Source organism: Zootermopsis nevadensis, unplaced genomic scaffold, assembly GCF_977971745.1.
Source record: "Zootermopsis nevadensis isolate Lab colony 2312 unplaced genomic scaffold, Znev_1.0 Znev_ptg000010l, whole genome shotgun sequence".
In the NCBI taxonomy this organism is placed as follows: Eukaryota; Metazoa; Arthropoda; class Insecta; order Blattodea; family Termopsidae; genus Zootermopsis; species Zootermopsis nevadensis.
In genome coordinates, this window is record NW_028259142.1 from 15,022,359 (window position 1) to 15,042,847 (window position 20,489).

The following is a 20,489-nucleotide window of genomic DNA, read 5'->3' on the forward strand; positions in this document are numbered from 1 at the left end:
TTTGTAATACAGTCACACGTTTGTATGCTCGAAATCTACGGTTTGGTAGGTAATCTATGATAGTTAGGTGCATAAGCTATTGGAGCTAATTTCATAAACGTTGTCCTCACTTTTATTTTATGATTTGTCCTAGAGACTCTTTATTCCGAAAGTATTTATTAGCATTAGCCGTAGGTACCTAAATAGTGGACATATTATTTTTAAATGTTTTTTTTTCACACGATCTTATCAGTGTATTTATTTATCTCAGACATCTTGTCCACAGAGTGGAAATTGGTTTCAGGTCTGTGGTTGCCACTATGGTACATTTTCTGTACGGGAAAGGCTTGAATAATCTACATGATTTTCAATAACTGACAGATGTTCAGTTGTCAAAAAACATGTCGTCTCCGGCGCCTAAATCACCGGAGCAATCTGAAAAGAGCAAGAAATATGATAGACAGCTCAGGTTTGTGGCTCTCTTGTAATTTCTTGTATCTTAAAAAAAAGTTTTAAATCTGTAGTATAGTTGAAAATAATATATGTATATAACACGAAGACGTGTGAGGTTAGGTATGACAACTTGTCTTTTTTGTTATTAATGACTGTAATTATATTTTTCAGACTTTGGGGAGACAATGGACAATCTGCATTGGAGTCAGCACAAGTATGTCTTATCAACGCGACTGGTATAGGCACGGAAATCTTAAAGTCACTTGTGTTACCAGGAATTGGGGCCTTCACAGTTGTTGATGGGAAGAAAGTTACAGAGGAAGATATTGGATGCAAGTTAGTTGAAACAGCCATGCTGATTTCGTTTGACAGTTCCAACAGATGTAATAAGATTTTCTACAAAATTGGGACTGTAAAAATCCAATTTAATATGCATATCTGTGATATGATTATCAACACAAAGTAGAATAGATATACTGGAAGGCTTTGTATTGCTTTAATTCTCCCTTCCTTTCCTGATTATGCTGAAATAAGTGGTGCTACATGAGGTGGTAGAATACATCCTGTTTCTATTGGCCCCTCTGTATCTAATCCTATCATAATCGAAGATGATCTCTGACAAGTGGTCAGATATGTAATTTTTCAGCGTGAAAGTATACTTGATGACATAATGTACTTGTTTTTGTTATTGCCAGAGTTGCCAATATAACATCACCATGTCTTTGTTTCCTCACAGAGTTTATTCTTTATGCAGCCGTCAACATTCATATACATATTGGTGGTTCAGAAGTAAAGTAGACCAAGTCTCAAACATAACAGTTTTAGTTATATGCACATGAGTGTAGCAGAACTTCAAGTTTTATATTTGTTGCTCAAGTATTTCTTTTATATAATAGTATTACAAAATTATGATTTTTTAATAGAAAAGTTTGCTGGATTTCCAATATATGTAAAAACACTTGAATGACAAAGCAGGCTTCATAAGTCAGTTGGAGGGGCATTGGTTATACTAGGAACTTAGATATGTACTTGCACATGCTGAATATCATGTTAAAGCAGTTAAGATCAGTATATCTTCCTGAAGTTTGTCATTTGCATTGATGTGTAAAATCTCTCAGTAGGGTGTGCACAGGTCTGTTTATTGTAAAACTAAGGTAAATAATAGTTTACAAATTTTACCTGATATTAGATTAATATTTTCTTGTGATTTCCACACTTTTTTATCTGATTGACTGCCATTTTGTACTATTAAAGGCATTATGAACTGTGAATTTGAGGTAGCCATAAGTTCTCCTAATTCTGCACTATCTTGTTTCCATAATTCCCATTAATTTCAGTTTTACTGATTGTATTCCTCTTGTTCCTGACAGTTTCTTCTTGGATACAGAAAGCTGTGGCAAGTCTAGAGCTCAAGTTGCTACTCGGTTACTTTTGGAATTGAACCCTGATGTTCGAGGTGACTATGTGGATGAGAACATAGACCAGTTGCTGGAAAACAACCCTGACTTCTTCAACAACTTCTCAGTTGTCATTGGAACATCACTGACTGAAAGGTGAGTGCCTACTCTTGCATTGTAAATTTTTAGGCATCTTTCATTTCTTGTATTAGTTTCATGTCTGTTCATCTGCAACTAAGGTTGCCCAAACTACATAACCATTTAGTTGAAACTCTGTATGACAGACACACATTTTTTAATAATTGGTGGAACTGCTGTTTAATGGAATATTAGTGTTGGAAGATCAATAATAATGTTGTGGAAGTCTTTAATTTCATAACAGAAGTATGCATTGTGAACATTTTCATTCTGTGCAGCATGATAAGTGGACCATTATGCACTGCACATGGGAACAGGTAACTGACTTATATAAATTAATTTTTGTGACAACTGATCAGAACATTCACATCATGGAAGCATGCAGGCAAGAAGAGAAGATTGCCTATAGGCACAGACTCTCCAGAATTGCTCCATTTACTAATTTGTCTTTAGTACAGCTAAAGAAACACCTTCCCCAAGTAGTGAAACTGCTCAACGTGAAGGGCGGGTTCCCACTGAAATCCACATAGTGATGTTTTATACAGCTGTGAGTGGTGCAGCTCAGAAACTGTTCACCTCTCTGGCACTCTTTATGTTGATTTTTAATAGAACAGAAGTAAGTTGGTGTGGAAATACACAAGAACTGAACTTGTAGGTATTGAGATTTTTTTGGCAGTATTTGTTTAGATTGAGGTCTGTGTTTTTTCACCACATGAAGGAGGAGGCAGTAACGTTGCTATGGAACCAGAAGGCTACACAGTGCAACTACCCAGAAGATAGCAATTTGAAGACAAAGCTTTTCAATAAGCATGGTACTTTATATGAAAAGTTTAGAACCAAACTGGTTAAGGAGTAAAATAATATATTAACAAGCAGTATGTCTCTTCCTCAATGTGGGAGGAAATTTAAGATTTCCTATCTGTTAAAATATTATCATGTATTTATTACAGAACTTTGGTTCCTCTTTCCAAGAAGTTGTGGGATCTGGAAATCCCATTCATTGTGTGTCGCAGTTATGGCTTCATTGGTTACATCAGAGTGCAGGTGGTAGAGCATACAATAATTGAAACTCATCCGGATGATCAGATACCTGACTTGCGTCTTGATAAACCATTTCCAAGTCTCAAGAAGTATGTTAACTCCATAGACCTGGAAGCAATGGAGTACAAGGATCATGCTCATGTACCAAACCTCATAATTCTCTATAAATATTTGCAGCAGTGGAAAGTTGAACATGATGGGCAGCTTCCGAAAAATTACAAAGAAAAGGAAGTTTTCAGATCCATGATTCGAAAGGGTGCGTTTGCATATCGTATTATAACATGAGTGTGCCACTTTGAATGAACATCTGTAAATTTTGTATTTTACAAATATCTAATGAACCTTGTTTATACTATTTTCAAATTACCAAACAGGATTGGAAAAATGCATATTTGTATCATTCTTACAGACTTTACGATGTAAGTTCACAGTTCCTTTGAGCCATTATCATCAGTGAAACAACCTGCTAAAGTCACCATCCATGATGCGGGGTGTAGAATGCCTTTACAATTTGTGTACTCCAAAGAGTATAACTTTCAAATCTTGTAATATTACCCTCTCATCTGTGCCTAAGACTCACGTGGTTTCTTTCCTAAAGGTATTTTAACAAGATATATGCATTTTTTATTTCCTTCAGTCAAAGTTTAGAATACTGTTGGAGGATAACATCAAAGATAGATCTTAAGAAGGTGGGCCGTGAGGATGGCAAATGGACAGAGTTGACTCGGGATCATGGTCGGTGACGGGCTTTGATGTTGAACCTGCTGGTTCTGCTACCAGGGAATTAGTTAGTTTATAGGTTTTTCTTCGGTGTGAAATATTTGTGGTATAGTTTCTGGTATTTTAATGATATCTGAACATTTGTTCAATAGGTATATATGTTGATGAACATGGAAATCCAGAAGCTGAAGAAAATTTTGAAGAAGCAATAAAAGCAGTTACCAGTAGTGTAAAATCAACATTGGTACCATCACATGTGAGGGATATTCTGGAGGATGACAACTGTATCAATCTAACATCTAAGGTAAAAGTTATGCTTGCGCAGAGGTGGTCTCGACTGATTCATAAAATAATGTCAGACTCAAAGAAAATCTTCTAGTGGGTGTCCGACAGAGCCTCTCTCAGCTGTATGCCAATCATACTTTCACATGGTGTACCCCATTATCAAAATGAGGCCCTACTTACTGAGCCACGGCGGTATTAATTTTATATCTGATGTGAAGGAAATAAAATTGGGTTAGGTATATTTTTTAAGTTACTGAATTACATTTGTTGTTGGACATGTTAAATCCTTCATGATTTTCTTGGACCTACTTACGTGTATTCTTAAAAAAAAGGTTAAAAAGTAAAGACAAAGCATCTTGTTTAAGGCCATTCTGAATAGGAAATGCATCATACGAGGTGTGATCAGAAAGTTTCAAGACTGCGCCTATAAAAACCCGTACACTTATCTCAGGTATTAAATTCATCCATCACCCTCGAAGTTGTTCCCCTGGGAGTGAACACAACGATCCCAGCGCCGCTGCCAAGCCTGGAAGCATCCCTGGAAATCTTTCTTTGTCAGCCTGTCAAGCACCATCTGCGATTCTGCCTGAATCTCTTCTATCGTCTCAAATCTCCTTCCCTTTAGCTGAATTTTCATCTTTGGGAAGAGGAAGAAGTCACACGGCGAATAAGGAGGGTGCGGGATGACGGCCATGGTGTTTGAGGCCAACAACTGCCGAACTTTGAGGGCGGTGAGCGCTGGCGCGTTGTCATGATGCGTCGCATGTGGAGTTCTTCCTTTAGAATCAGCTGACAGGTCCCATAGCCTATCCCAACAATGTCGCACAAGTCGTTGATGGTACGACGTCGATCTTCGTGAATGGCCTGCCGAATCTTCGTAACATTTTCGGGCGTTGTGCTCGAAGATGGTCGTCCAGAACGCTCGTCATCATCGACAGAGGTTCGGCCATTTTTAAAACGTGAATGCCACACAAAAGTTTGTGCACACTCCCCAAATGCTTGCTTTAGCATTTCATAGGTTTCCGTAGCCGTTTTGGCGAGTCTTTGGCAAAATTTGATGCACACTCTTTGTTCATGAAAATCCGCCATTCCGAAATCGCAGGAGGGTCGGTGTAATGCACTACCAAAACGCCCGTAACTAAGAAACAAATGCTAATTCGATGATGCCAGCTGGCACACTGATTCACTATGAATGTAGGCCGCACCCCTTAGCGGCAGAAGCTCGTACTACATCCAGTTCGCCCTCTATTGACACAGTCTGGAAACTTTCCGATCGCACCTCGTATACTTACCTTTGCTGACTTTAATGTAGGTTTTTTTAACATTCTTTTAAGTTCATACATCATATGAAAATGCTTCATATGTTAAAAATTTCAAATGTTAGTGTTAATGATAAAAATTGTTTGAGGTTATATACGGCAACTGTCACAGACCGGGGGATGCACTGAAACAAGTTATTAATCTGTATGATTTTTGTATTCTGTTACCATCTGTATACAAATAAATGGAAAGTTTAAAGGAAACTAGGTTTGGAAGTTCTTTCAGAACATGTTTTTTTTAAGTATTTGTTTCCATATTTGTACAGAGCAAGCCCTTCTGGATATTGGCAAAAGCAGTGCGAGACTTTGTGGAAAATGAAGGTGACGGGTGTTTGCCACTCCGAGGCTCTATTCCTGATATGACTGCTGAAACAGAAAAGTACATTGCACTGCAGCAAGTGTAAGTACTGAAACCGTTCTCATCTGTTTATGGGAAAGAAAGAGAATCTATTCCTTCCACAAATCCATCTGTGTGCACGTGCACGGCCTTCTTAAGCAGCTGTTAAGTCACTCGATTTGTCAAATTCTGCACATTTTATGACATGTGAAAGTTCATTACCAGGTTCACAAGCGCTTGCTACCTGTCTTTGTCCTGGACCAAAATCCAGTCCACATCACCTTCCTTAAAGATCCATTATAATGTTACCCTTCCATCCTCACCTGTCTCTTTTCTGCATGTATTCTGATGAAAATTTTCCATGAATTTCTCATATTACCAGGCATGCTGCATGTCCCACCCAGCTTATCCTCCTTGATTTGATCACCCTAATATTTTATGAAGCTCCCCATTATGCCTTTCTCTCTGTGTTACTTATTCCATACATTATCTTAGGTCCAGGATGAGAGACCAAGTTTCACACCCACACAATTATAGTTCTGTATGTTTTAATATCATGAATAACAGTATAAATCACAATGTTGGTGTTCTGGGCTGTGACACTGTATGGACTTGTGGGTAGATATTGACACTCTGGTGCCTCCATCATTAGCCACGAGATTGGAGGCGTATGTCCCTCAGAAATGTCGACGAGGCATCACGGCTCGGAAGACCAACACTGAAATCTTCACCGTTGTGAGAACGATAAATATCGACCAACAAAATGACTGAATACTGAAATTCACGACAGATGCTTGCAGCATGGAATGTGGCAGGTCTCATCGTTTCATTCCAGGTACCATAACCAAGCAGCAAAGGACTCTGAGGTTGTGTTCAGGTGTGTACAGCAACTGCTGCACCAGCTGAACCAACCCCCTGACACCATCACAGAGAAGGATGTGAAGCTGTTCTGCAAACATGCCAGTAGCCTGCATCTCGTTAGGGGCACATCTATCGCAGATGAATATGACCCAAAAACATCCAACGCTCAAAGTATTGGTGGGTACTGAGCTATAGAAACGATAGGTTTAGGAGTCTGAGAATAAAGACAACATGTACATGTCTGAAACAGAAGCTAGTGGTAACATTTTTTAAATCTCATGTTATAGTAAAGAAATACAAACTTGTTTTGGGATCTGCAATGGGAACACCCTTCATAGAGTTTAGTAACAATAAGGGAAAATGTGGAAGCTTGAAACCAATAAAGGCAAACTCCAGTGTTTGAAAATTTGGGTCTTTTTAATATTCTGATATGTACAGAACTGAATCCTAAATGAGGTTCCACGAACACATTTAAAATAAAGTTTAATTTTTCATAGCTGGAAACTTGGAGAACCCCGAGAGCACAATGGTATATTATGTTATGCTTCGTGGAGTGGACAGATTTTACTCCGAATATAATACGTATCCTGGAGAGTTTGACGACCAGGTGGAACCTGACATCATGAAGCTGAAGGTAAGGCACTTCATCAGTCGTGAACATTTCTCATGGATTTATCACATTTGCTTATTCTGCACACATATTCATGCCATATAAATGATCATTGAAATTTGTCAATTTTAGAAGGTAGAACTAGTAAAGTGGAAACTGCTCTTGCAGCAAGTTAGGGTCTGGGATTTAAATCCCTGTCATGTCTGCTGCAGTCACCACCCAGTTCATTTTAAGCCTTCATTCAGATATTAATATGCATCAGCAGATATTTGAACATAAAATTGTATAATATTTCTGCAGGCCTGTATCTCTAAACTGTTGAGTGAATGGAGTTGTGGGCCCCTGGCAAAAGATGACTATGTCCATGAAATTTGTCGTTACGGCGGGGCAGAACTGCATTCTGTATCGTCATTCATAGGTAAGCATCTCGGTCAGAATTTCCCTCTTTTACGATGTGTTAGTTTTTAATAATTCTGTATAATATTTACTTAATAATCCCGGTGATTACTTTTAAACCGCTGCTACAAGTTGTGAGAAAGTGTAAGAAAAATGTATTACCAAGACTTGTAAGATTTGAGGTTTTCACAGTGGTGAGTATGAAGATTTCTGTCTTCTGGGTTGTTGCACTGTGTAGTCCGGTCGATGTAACCAACGTTTGAGAGATCATACTGCCTCCGTCATCCACTCTCCCCTTCTCAACAATAGTCAAAAGGGGGAGGAGGTGTTCAGTTCTATGTGTCAGAGGTTCGCTTGGCCTCTGAAAAGGGGGTACTCAAAACACATCAGAGTACAATTGAAAAATAAAATCCTTTATTGTCTTAAAACAATTTATCACACATGCACCTTATAAAGGGGTCATAGATTGCCCTGCTACAAACAAGATAATTAAGAAACGAACATATAACAACAGTATGACCTCTGAAACGTTGGTTAACATCGACCAAACTACACAGCGCAAAAACCCAGAAGACAGAAATCTTCATACTAAGACTTTTTTGTTTATAGGAGGCTGTGCAGCACAAGAAACCATAAAATTCATCACAGGCCAGTACAAGCCAGTTAACAACACATTAATTTATGATGCTATTACTTCAAACGTTGCAACTTTTGTCTTTTAAATAATAGATCTATCTTTTCAAAGTTATATCAACAGATTTCATGCCATCTGTACATGGGATATTGTATTCCATATCTTTACAGTTTAGATATTTGACTGCTGTATTACTGATATATAATAAAATGTATGACAATTGGTGGTTTTAATTTCCAACATGAGGAGTAAGACATTTTCTCCCAAGCTAATGTTCTCAGGTTCAAGACAAGTCAGGTCTAGTGTGGATATTTCACTTTTTTCTAACCAAATAGTGCTTAATACTATGGATGGCCACAGGTTAGGTGAACTTTCAGATGTTGCTTCAAACAACAGTACTAATAAAATTGCTTTTCTAACAAGGGAATGGTCCGGTTGGTCATGACGAAACCTCGCCTGAAATTTTGCTCGTCTACAGAGCCCATCTAGTGATGATTGTACACAAAATTTCAGCTGCTGTGCAAGGGTGCGAAAAAATTGCTCAAAGTTGGAATGTTCAGTTAAAATTGATTAGTCTCCGGGGAGCTAGAAGCTTAACTGTCGTTTGCGCATAGTAGAGGAGGTGATTTAGTGACATTGTGATGCCATGCAATACGCTGATCTGTGACCTCAAGCGTTTGTAACGCCAGTGCAGTTCTGTCTGCACAGAAGAAGCCAAGTTGCGAACTAGAGGAATGTGCAAATAAACATTTAATTCGATGTTCGTGGTGCATACTGAATATATGCTTCAAACATTCTATTGTTGCTTCACATTTCTGTCACAATTATAGTGCATATTTTTGTACATTATTTTTTCGTACGCATTCTGCGAGCTCTGCTTGATTCCTAATATAAAATATACTGGAGAAATACCCGTCAAAAATTCAATTCAATTAATTTATTTACGTGTTTGCCAACAGCAAGAAGCCAATAACAGGCAAACACTGATAATACATACAATAATAATGAAATAATAATGAAAAATAGTACACAAACAGATTAACTAAACTTATACACGTACAGTATTAAATATAACTGCCAAGTACAGGCAAACCCAAAATAGAAACAATATTAACACAGAGCAAAATAAATGAAGAAATATAAATAAAAACAAATAATCCACCTAGGGAACACTAATATAATTGTAAAACGTTAAAGAAACATAAAAAACAGATAATGAAGCTAGATCATCTATCAATACAACCTATCTAGATCATTTCCCTTGTTGAGAACGTGCGCTCAACAACAATAATCTTTTGAAACCCATTCCCAACGTATTTTGCCCTGGCTTCGTTCTTTTATCGCGGTTACGCTCCTATCAACAGAAACCATCCTTGTCATGACAGTTTATCAGTGTTGAGGTCTTTGTTTCTGTAATCTCCTCTTCCAAGTAAAAACTCTGATCCTGTCGCCGTTGTTGTATCTTGTTAGTTTCGGAGTTAAAGGAACCGCCCGTCGGAAATCGAACTCAGGACACTTTTCCCAGAGTTCTGACCTTCCAGTGTTCTCTCATTTGTCTTAAGGAGTAATTACGCCATGTTTCTTTTTCACGAGCCACAAGCGAACGAGTAAAGAAACATGCGAACCCTCAATTTCGAGTTTACATATGACAGTAGATTCTGCAGTATTTACTAAGGGGAAATACGACAGTTTCTTACAAATTCATCTTCTAGAACTCAGGACAGTTTTCGGGTTTGTGACCTTAGTTAATCAGATCCTTTCCCAGAGACAAACGAAATTTGCCTTAGCGTCATTCTTTCCTAGTGCTTACTATCCGGGAATCGAACGAAGGAAACATTTTTCTCTCACCCAGAGATGGACTCAACAGCGCCCGGGCAAGTATACTAAAACCGGATGTTATTTTTAAATAAGGGCAAATTAAATTCAAAAATTTTCTTCATGCCTCTTTCCATTACTTTTAAATTTATTTCATTCTTATAGAGAAAATATTTAATATTAATTTATGCTTTTTACAGTTAGGATGGAATGTAACCAAATTATATCTTTGTATAATTCTCTTTGTATTCTTTTTAACTAAAAATAATGTGTAAATATAGAACGACAATGGTTAGCTTTTATATGAACACCTGCGTGTACAACAATTTAATAAGAAGTATTGGAATACAAGCATGCCGTAAGGCTCATTTCTTATGCATGCAGTATAATAGACTGAATAAACCGTATTGCACTCCATTCCTTTACTAATTGGTACGTCATAGTTTCCTTCGTCATTGTCGCGTCAACAATCCGCTTTCGTCAGTGTGGAAAGAGCTGAGCTGTGAATCGCTTTAAGAGAAGTGTGTTATAGACGAAATACTTTTGTGCTTTTAAAAGTCTTTCACAATAACCAAAGTACTTATCTTCTGTGAATTACTAAGAAATTCTTGACACCGTCCTTCACTCTCTCAATTTTATTTTGTCGGTGGACATCGAGGTCTCTTCCTCTTGAAGAAAGAGTGCGGTAAGGGCATCCTATTTATTATTATTATTATTCCTTATAACATTTACAGGTTTTCATTTACATTTGTGAACTCTTGGAAGAGAATTAGGCTTGTCTTCTTTCTAACACAAATTCAATTTTTTATTCCATTGACTTCTGTTTGTTTACGGCATCATTTATAATAAAATAATTCCGTTAAACAGTGTGGGATTCGAATTTCTAAAGCAACAAAACATGTTAGTAGCCGAAATTCTTGATAAAACTGTTTAAACCCTTGAAAGCCTGGTGGCAAGTGTATATATACCACTTGCCTGCTTTAACAGTCAGTAGCTTTTCATTATGCATTTGTCGGATTCGTGTGATTCTCAGAGTAAAGAGTGATAATAGCCTTTATATGCATTAACCGGTTAATCTTTGTAATGGTGAAGTGTAGTGTTTTCTATGCGGTACGGACTGAATTTTTCCAATGATATTTAGACGAGCTTCGGCATCAAATGGTTAATAAATGGGGCCTGTTATGAAAGATAATTCACTTTAGATTTATTGATTCATGAACTTTGTTAGAGCTTTTGAGCGAGCTGCAAAGAATTCGTTTTATTTTTATTAATAATCTGTGTGCTATATAATTGTCTGAATAAACTGAAATGCACTCCATTCAGTAACCGTCCTCTGCTTAACTTCGAAGGTGCCGCTGGTTAACACCGCACAGCAACAGCCGTCCGGGGGTGGACGTGATGTTGGTGTTTGTAAAATGGAGAATGTTTTTAATTTGGGAGCATGCGTTTGATGTTGGGTATCCAACAATACCTCGCAGATCTGAATTGAGTTTTCCGTTGCGAAACATTTCAGAAAGTAAGATCGGGAAGTATTTTTGCTGGTTCGGTTCGCTTCGATGTAGTGTGCGCCGGCCTTACTTCCACCGCTTAGAAGCGGATGCCTACTTCCGGTCTAAACATTTGCTAAAATCCTTTAGGAATGACTGTGAAATAAAAATGTTAATAAATTGATATAAAAGGCTCATATCCTAATGAAGAATAAAGATTAAATTTACAAAATTAAGAAATCTAAACTAAAGTCAGATGCCTGGTTACAATTCCCTTATGGAGGAAACAATAATTTTACGTCATAATCACTAGTGCCTTTTTTTATAGTGTTAATAGTTTGTTTGTCATAGTTTTCGTCGCCATTGTTGTAATTTTTTCGTACCCTTGAACAGCGTATCTGCAGCTGAAATTTTGTGGGCAATCATTACCAGATGGGCTTTTTAGACGAGCAAAATTTCAGGTGAGATTTTGACATGACCATTCCCTTGCAGAGTATACTTTCATTCCCATTGTTTGAAAAAGCTACAACTGAATTTATTAATAAAAGTTTACAAAGAAGTCAAACAAATTATCAACGCAAGAAATATGTACAATACATCTTCAGAATGAGACATGCTCTGAAGTGGCTTTTTGACAGAATTTGTTCATATAAACACAAACTGAACTTATTCTTTAATTACTTACACATTCCTGGTTGTGCCATTTCTGTTTCTTGACCACATTTATCCCATACACTGGTTGGTGTCAAGTAGTGTTAACAGCTGACAGATCCCCACATCATCATTCTGAGCCATGACCATAAGAATGTTTCAGAACTATTCAGTGATATTACACAACTGCTGTCTGGTATTCTGCACTTGTGATCCAAGAAATCTAACTTCTCTTGTCAGTACCTGCCATAGCTGACTAACCCTTCTTTATAGGGCAATGGCAACTGTGTACCACCCACTTTTATAATCAGGAACTTGGCTCCCACACAGTCTATTTGGGGGTTTCATTTGTTTCCAAAAATAAACAGCAAATTTTTTTTAAATATTATTATAAGACTGAACTTCAACATGATGCAAAATCCACTTGTTTCATATGTTTTATCTTGTGCTGCCACAAACATCAAAACTTTGTTGACAATTAGAACAAAAGTAACCTAGTAGATAATTCATCTCATATTATAAAAGTGGATTAGTATGGTTTTAATATTTTATTTTGACATACATGCTTTTAAAGTCTTTGAGACTGTAATTTTGTTTGAGCCATATTGAAAGACCCAAGTCTTAATCACCAGTCACTATTTTTTTTATAAATATTTTTCCAACACTCTCTGGAAGGTCTGAGCAAATCTTTGTCATTTTTTGACAAGTAAACAAAACATGGTGCCAATAAATGTACTGCAACCACAGAACAAACAGAATCCCAATGACTGACGCAGAAGTCATGTCATTACACACGAAGACATTCAAACTCTTTTGAGTGTTGCTAGCTGCTGCATAAAAACATCCAGTCATTATGAAGTTAACACCCATTCCGCTGAATTAAATGCATTAAACCATCAGAAACCCATGGAGATATCTCATGCCCCTAATAGAAGTATTTAATCTACTGGTGTGCCAAAGGTTTACAGTAACCAGAAACTGTAAATGGCAGGAAGAACCCTGCATTCACTCTTCATTCATATAAGTATAATTTAAAAAATGCAATACAGCTGAGTTTAGTGGGGAAAGTCATCTAACACTACCACAACACCGTAGTGGTGGGACTGAGAGCAAGGAATATAAAGCTGGAGAAATGACTGAATCAACAATCCTAATCTTCTGATTTATTTACTTAATACCACTGTTTAACTACAACTAGAGAAGTATTACTCCTGTCAACATTAAATTATTAAAAAAACAGGTATTATATACTGAGACTGTACAAATAATAGAACAAGTTCACGATTCTAAATTAAATAATCAAAAGGAGAGACTGTGTCAAAAGTACTATCAAACACTCCAGAATGGTAGCACCAGGCTTGCTGTTTGGGACACTGCTCACACGGCTATACCAATGCATCCCTCCAGCACAACCCTAACTAATAAGCCATAGATGAGATTTACAACCTTTACAATGAAAACAAGAGATTACAAGGTGATGTCTGTTGACAGATTAAAACATATAGTATTCACCCTCTTCCCATTTGGTGTGGCCTACAATTCACAAAGGTTCTGGCAAAACTTTCTGGAATCCTTAATAACTATTCGTCTGTGAATTAAGGCATTGCATTGGAAAACGTTTAGTCTAATCAACTACCTGTTACATTCACAAATTGTATTACTAAAAGTGAATATTATTATACATGCTCTTAAGATTTTTATTACATATTTGGATGGTTACTTCCATGAAACACAGCCCCCCCCCCCCCCATCTCTCAATAAATTTTTGACAGCAACAACTTGGTTTGCTGGATACAGCTTCCTCACCCACATGACTTTGAAAATATTGTGTTCTAAGTAAAGCTGCACGCACCTCTAAAAATATATTCTGACTTCAGAAAACAAACTGTGCAATCAAAATGAACACAGCATCAACAAAGCACAGACTCTCAACTGCTGTTTGCTGAACACAGTGCTGAAGATTATTCCAGTTTTATCAGTTTTATTTCATACAGTATCTGTATTAACAAAATTATGAAACTATAATGTCATGCTAAATCCAAATATAAGACATTTGCTGGATCAGAATTTAAAAAAAACCTCTTATGAGAAGGCCATAAAACTCGTTGCTTTTATCTGCCACTTCTGGACCACCAAATGTCATATTTCAGGTTTAACTGTACAGGAATTCAACTTACGTAAAAACGAACACCAACTTCAAATACAGTGAAGGTATGAATCCATCCCAGAGTAGTTTCATAAAATGTCAGTCTCTTTACAATTAACAATTATGTAGAAATTGGGAATACTAATACATATGTAGGGGGGAAAAAATATACAGGAAAGAACAAGCAATTGGGTGGTGTAATCTTGCTGCCAGGAAAAGCTTATTCTACATATGAACAATCTAATTTGCTTCACACAGCCCATCTAGCAAATGTTAAATTAAAGGTGCACTTCCCTCATAATTCAACTTCAAACAGTGCTACCTTGCTGTTGAATTTTGCCCTATATAACACATTATGTACAAACAATGGTAAGCCATTCAATGTGAGTCGCCCACACAAAATTAACAAAGTCAAAAGTTTGGGGACACCTTTGAATGGTGAAGTGTCTTGGCTTGTAAACAATTATTAAAGATTTTCTCTCCAATCCCAGCTTCCTCTCTCCAGCACACATAAAATGAGGATTAAAAGCAAAAAGATGTACAGAAATCTAGAACAGATGTGTGGCAGGAGAATATGTCACAGTTACTCAAGGCAATTTTATAGGAAGGGAGGCATGTGACCTGAAAAATAATGAAGAAAATGAGAATGTAACATGGCATTGAGAGGAAGAGGGGTGGGTGAGTGGCACACGCAGACTGACTCACAAATTTTTTTTATAGTGCTGCTGCAGTTGAATATTCAGAGCAAGAATTTTCCGAGTATGATCCCAACCAGTCCCATGAAAAGGGCAAGCACTACATACATCATGGGAAGAGAGGCTGTAGTAACAGCAGTTCCAGATGCCAGGATGGGTGCAGTTGAGTCGAGTGCTGCCACAGCAGGTGAGCGGCGCAGTCTGAGGATCTCCTCCTAATACCAAAAACATTGATCAATTGACAACTTGCAGAATATGCTGATGATGAAGCACACCTCCAAAGTATTTTCACCAACATTCTAAGGGAAAAGCAGAATTCTTGTGCTTTGGAAGCAGTGTCTTCCTACCATTTAATGGGCACTTTGTATATTGGGTACAATAGGAAAGAAAAAAATACATACCATACTTATACTGCAAACATGCTTTACTTTAAGTTTAGGTTAGTTACATTTTATGTTATGGTTCATCTAAAATTGTAGTGACAGCTGGTTATAATACAGTTACAGGTGGAGTGTCAATTAAGTACTGAGGAAGGGAAATATTCCCTCCTTTGTTACCACTGATTTGGGGGGAGGGGGCCTAGCAACTGATCACTCTCTCATCTATACATAAATTTATGAAGATAGTAATTAATCATGTCAGTATTATGACTCAGTGAACATCTCATATTTAACACAATACCACATTATTCATATGGCAACTGTTTCCTTACCCACAAAAATCACAGAATGGTTGTCTGACAGCTGTATAAAGCCTCAATTCTGAAGATGACACATAAGCTTATCAATAGTTGGAGTAACCAGCTCTGGTCTATTTTAAGTACTATTCTAGCATTTGCCCATCTCAAAATAGCCAGCTGAGTACAAAGGCAGGAATTCCCAAACATGACACTAACCACTAACTTCAACATAAGATCAGTACCTTTAGTTGGAGATTCTCTTGCCTTAGTGAGCTCTCTTCTTCTCGTAAATGTTTCACTTCTGCAGCAGCCTTCAAGAGTTCACCCTCCACTGTGGAATTAGGCTGTAACAAAAGTACTCCTTGTGAGTGAAGTTCAGCAAATGTAAGCAACCATGCAGTCACAGTTGCACAACTGCTCAATACCTTAGGAGAAGCTTTAACACCGTCTCCAATCCTCTTTGCTTTTTCCTCATGTACAGCCGGTGAAACGTCTACATTGTTTTCTTGTGGCCCCGTTGTTGCCGGATCCACTGGCATTTCAAACACACATTTCAGTTTTGAATCCATCAGGTTGTCTGGATTTACATCTTTCCACTATAAATGAAACATGGCAGTACATTAGTTATTGGTCATCATTATATTCTTTTAATCACATTATAATTTTCCCATTTCATATAACCATAACCATTCTATAGATGAATCCAAAGGATAAGAAACACAAATATAGTCACTGCATGCATTTCTGGACCAGTTCCATCCACCATGTTAATTCTGTCCTTCTACCCTCTCCTCAGTCTTCCAGGTACCTGTTTTCCCAGAGGTTTCCCACCAAAATTCTGTAAGAATTCATCTTCCCCTCTTAATTTAATGACCCTAAGAAAACTAGGTGACTTACATTAACCACAGAACTTGTTATGTAACATTCAAAAATTTCCAACTAAATTCAGCCAGCTTGGACCTTAATCACTTTTCTTTGCATACACTTAGCTTTCTTAAAGGGTTGATGTACAGTGTTGTCCTACCCCAGCAAAGGCTGTTTTTGGGGGTCCTTTATATCTTTTGGGATACTGAAGTTTCAATGTTAACCTTAACTGTAAAGGCCTTTAGTCATGCACAAATATATACTGTTCTTTCTTCAAGTATATTTTTCATACAATAATTTCTTTCTGAAGGAAATAAGGAAGAGACATGACATATCTGCTTCAAAAAGGAAATGCATATGACACGTGTCAAGTTCAGCATCCTACATTTGAAGCAGTACTACTAACATAATACTTGCAATTTAGTCTAGAACATAATATGCGGTTATCAGTAATGAACATACCAGTGAATCCATACTTATTTCCCCATCCGGTGCGATCATCGTTTGAACCATGAATTTATGTTTGCTTTTTTCATTAGGATCAAAGTCAAATGGTTGTAGACTAACTGAAAACAAATTATAGGTGTAAATGATAAAACAATATATCATAACCATATTCTTAATCATGCAGAACAATAACACAGTATGTTGGGATTGGTAATAAAAATATCACTTTCCACTGCCTTAAACTGTCATGATCAGTCACTATGTGTACTCAGAATAATGTAAAAATATCACATTTACTCACATTTTAATAACATATTCATGTCTGGAATTTGTAGTGGATTAAATATGCAATACTATTCACACAGTATAATTTTACACATTATACTGCAGTCAGAAAACAAAAGTTATAGTGCTTTTCATTCCTTTCCTCACAATTTATAACCAATACTCTGAACCTGAAAGTGTCTGACACACATTAAAGCTGGTACTTATTACTCCTATTTTAACATAATACCATACAAACCCCTTATCTGTAATGGATACATTAAGAACCAATGCTTTAACGCCTTTAACAGGAGAGTCCTAATAATAAAAGATTATTTTTAAGGCAGCTTCCCTTCCTCTTCCTTTCAATTACGTATAAGTGAATCTGTGTTTATCAAGAAGAAAATCATCCACCTATACAAAAGACAACATCTATGAAGATCTATGAATAGATCAATTCCACCACATAAAAATTTTGTTAGATTTTAAAGCAAAGGCAGGGAGAGAAGATATTTTTGAACTGACAGTTGGTAACAAAAGCTTACATGAAACTAGCAATGATAATGGGGTTAGACTTGTAAACATTACCACATAAAATATGTCAAGAGTACAATGTTACCACATCACAAAATTCATTGACATACTTGGACTTCTAATGGACCACATCTTGGTGCAATGAAAACAACACACAAGTATATTTGATATCCAATCTTTCAAAGGCACTGACTGTGATACTGCCCACTAATGGACAGTAACAAAACTTAGGGAGAGACTACTGGTAGGTAAACAAGCAAACACAAAAGTTTGATATTTCATGTCAAGAAGTAAAATGATGATGTTACAGTACAGTATCAAATTAAAATCTCAAATAGGTATGCAGCTTCAGAAAACTTTGATGAAAATGTAAACAGCAATAAGGCCTGGTACAATATTACGGAAAATATAAAAAAATACTTCAGCCAAGACAGTCTAGGTGATCATGAGTTAAAGCAATGCAAACCATAATATGATAAAGAATGATCAAAATTATTAGATAAGTGGAAGTATGCTAAACTGCAGATTGTAGAATCAAAGTTTAAGAAATAATTTGAATGATACAAGATGTGAAAATGTAACACATTTAAAATATTTGGGTAACAAATAAAAATTATGTTCACAAAGAAATTAAGAGTAGGTTATATTTGGGAATGCTTGCCAATATGCTGTTCAGAACCTTTTGTCTTCCTGGCTGCTATATAAAAACACAAAGAGAAAAAAATTCAAAATAATGATTTTACCTATTCCTAAGTAAGAGTGTGAAAATGGTCTCTCACAATGAAGAAAAAAAAAGACTGAAGGTGTCTGATAACAATGTACTGAGGACAGATGAAGTGACATGAGGCAAGAGAAGACTGTATAATGAGGAGCTTCATAATTTGTATTCTTCACAAATTATTAAGTTTATCTAGCCAAGAGTATGAGATAGGTGGAGCATAGTATGCATGAAGGAAATAAAAAAAGGTATAAAAATTATGGTTGGAAAACCTGATGGGAAGAGACCACTCAGAACACATAGGTGTATATAGAATAATATTAAAATGGACCCATGGAATGTATGTAGGAGGGAATTGATTGGATTCATCACACACAAGACAGACCAGGGGCAGGTCCTTGTAAGCACAGTAATTAAACTTCAGGTATCATAAGACAGGAATTTTCTTCACTATGTGAATGACTGCCAGGTTCTCACAAAAGGACTCTGGATAATGGAGTAAATTAGATGTGAAGAGCAAATAAAACAGACTTCAATAAATATACTAACAACAAATTACACATTAATCTAAAAGTAGGTTATGATGATAAAACAACCAAAATAGGATTAAATAAATACATTGGCCTACTAAGTGATAAATGGAATATAAACCAAGTTCAGCATGATTTGCTATGAGGACAATCACAACACTCATGAAAATGAATACCATAAAATTAGTTGACTTTGCCTATTTCTCATCCTGAGGTTTCCTCAGTTGATCTTTAATACATACTTTTCCTTATTTCCATGCCATCATTTCCTACAGAGTAATCTTCTGGGAGAAACTTGACAATCAAAAAAATATTTAACATCCAACAGATCATATCAGAAATGCAGATATTTAATGAACAAGTGTCAACATAAAATTACACTAGAACATGTTTAATTTACAATTGGCTTATTTTATCACAAATTTTATAAACTGCTAAACGCAACAATGCTAAACGCAACAATGTCAATAAACAGTTCAACAATGCCAACCCCAACACATCACAATACGTTATAAAGCAAAGTAGCACAATGATAATATCAAACTAACAAACAAAACATATTTTTCTGCTTACCTGCAACATCAATTATTCCCTTTGCATCCAAAACTCCTGAATTTGGCCGTACACAGTATTTCTTTGGTGCTGTTGTTTTAATTTTAAAACAGACTTTCTTTTCAGACGGATTTGTTAATTTCATATAAGATGTAACAGGTGATGTAAATGGGCCTGAAATTTAAATGTAGGGAACTGTATCACATACATGACTTGTAAAACTACACACACTACATTTGTATCACAATATAAACGTGTTCTAACCACCAAAAGCTTCAATAAATTAAAACAACATTCAATACAGAATTGTTTATATTCTACAACAAAATGCTCCGATCTATTACAATCTGATGTGCAAGTCATGAAACGAGAAAGGAAATACCTACACAAATATAGCTAGGTTAGTGGCTCCAACATGCATCATTGGCCTGTCAACGTAAATCAGAGCTTGCGAACCGAGTATTGAGCCTACTTTATGAACACTAGCACATTATCTACTAATGTTGGTATAGAACTTCACACTTCGGGGTCTGTCTATACACTAGCCAAAGGCTTGGCCAACAGTCATATAGATATATCGGCAGCAGTATAATCCACGCGTTTCTAAGCTTACCTCGAAATTTTAGTTCATGCTGTGGCTCTATTATTAATACTTGTTCTTGTTTTGCCATAATTCTGTCCTATGAAAGATATATTGGAATATGAAAATCCCTCACAAATGGCTTCAATTCCAATCCCGGTACTGTCGACTCTCGTTTTCAGATAAATACGCATGCGTCACGACAGGAATATGGCTGCTTAACATGACGTCATAGTAATGAATCTAGTGAGTCAATGTAAATACATATTCATAGAGAACGATTTGTAACAACATTTTAAACGGCTGTATAGCATTCAAATGTTCTTAACACGGATTACTACAAACAACGTGTGATAT

General features: G+C 36.6%; 2 protein-coding genes across 4 annotated transcripts; one reads left to right on the top strand and one right to left on the bottom strand.

Moving 5' to 3' along the window:
• The first annotated feature begins 270 nt into the window (after nt 1-270).
• APP-BP1 (Nedd8-activating enzyme E1 regulatory subunit APP-BP1) lies at nt 271-8,390 on the top strand. The gene is made up of 10 exons (XM_022087162.2): nt 271-448; nt 604-768; nt 1,803-1,985; nt 2,918-3,264; nt 3,881-4,032; nt 5,599-5,732; nt 6,505-6,707; nt 7,028-7,164; nt 7,441-7,558; nt 8,146-8,390. Exons 1-10 carry the CDS (start codon nt 381-383, stop codon nt 8,256-8,258), a joined length of 1,620 nt encoding a protein of 539 aa, XP_021942854.1. The 5' UTR covers nt 271-380; the 3' UTR covers nt 8,259-8,390.
• Nucleotides 8,391-13,271: 4,881 nt separating this feature from the next.
• On the bottom strand, nt 13,272-20,355 carry Vap33 (VAMP-associated protein 33kDa). Of its 3 annotated transcripts, none has more exons than XM_022087050.2 (6): nt 20,166-20,355; nt 19,574-19,726; nt 16,970-17,073; nt 16,069-16,239; nt 15,886-15,987; nt 13,272-15,179 (listed from the first exon to the last, which is right to left on the bottom strand). In XM_022087050.2, the coding sequence occupies exons 1-6, from the start codon at nt 20,221-20,223 to the stop codon at nt 15,009-15,011; spliced, it is 759 nt and encodes a 252-aa protein (XP_021942742.1). In that variant the 5' UTR covers nt 20,224-20,355; the 3' UTR covers nt 13,272-15,008. The 3 variants fall into 3 exon arrangements, with proteins under 3 accessions (XP_021942742.1, XP_021942744.1, XP_021942743.1); XM_022087052.2 differs by having other exon boundaries at nt 19,574-19,747; nt 20,166-20,354; XM_022087051.2 differs by lacking the exon at nt 20,166-20,355 and adding an exon at nt 19,939-20,079.
• Nucleotides 20,356-20,489: the final 134 nt, after the last annotated feature.

Coding starts and splice junctions, on each gene's coding strand:
- APP-BP1 (XM_022087162.2), top strand. CDS start 381: ATGTCGTCTCCGGCGCCTAAATCACCGGAGCAATCTGAAAAGAGCAAG. Junction 449..603: donor AAATATGATAGACAGCTCAG/GTTTGTGGCTCT, acceptor TATATTTTTCAG/ACTTTGGGGAGACAATGGAC. Junction 4,033..5,598: donor GTATCAATCTAACATCTAAG/GTAAAAGTTATG, acceptor ATATTTGTACAG/AGCAAGCCCTTCTGGATATT.
- Vap33 (XM_022087050.2), bottom strand. CDS start 20,223: ATGGCAAAACAAGAACAAGTATTAATAATAGAGCCACAGCATGAACTA. Junction 16,240..16,969: donor AAATAAGTATGGATTCACTG/GTATGTTCATTA, acceptor TTTCATTTATAG/TGGAAAGATGTAAATCCAGA. Junction 15,988..16,068: donor GTGTTAAAGCTTCTCCTAAG/GTATTGAGCAGT, acceptor CTTTTGTTACAG/CCTAATTCCACAGTGGAGGG.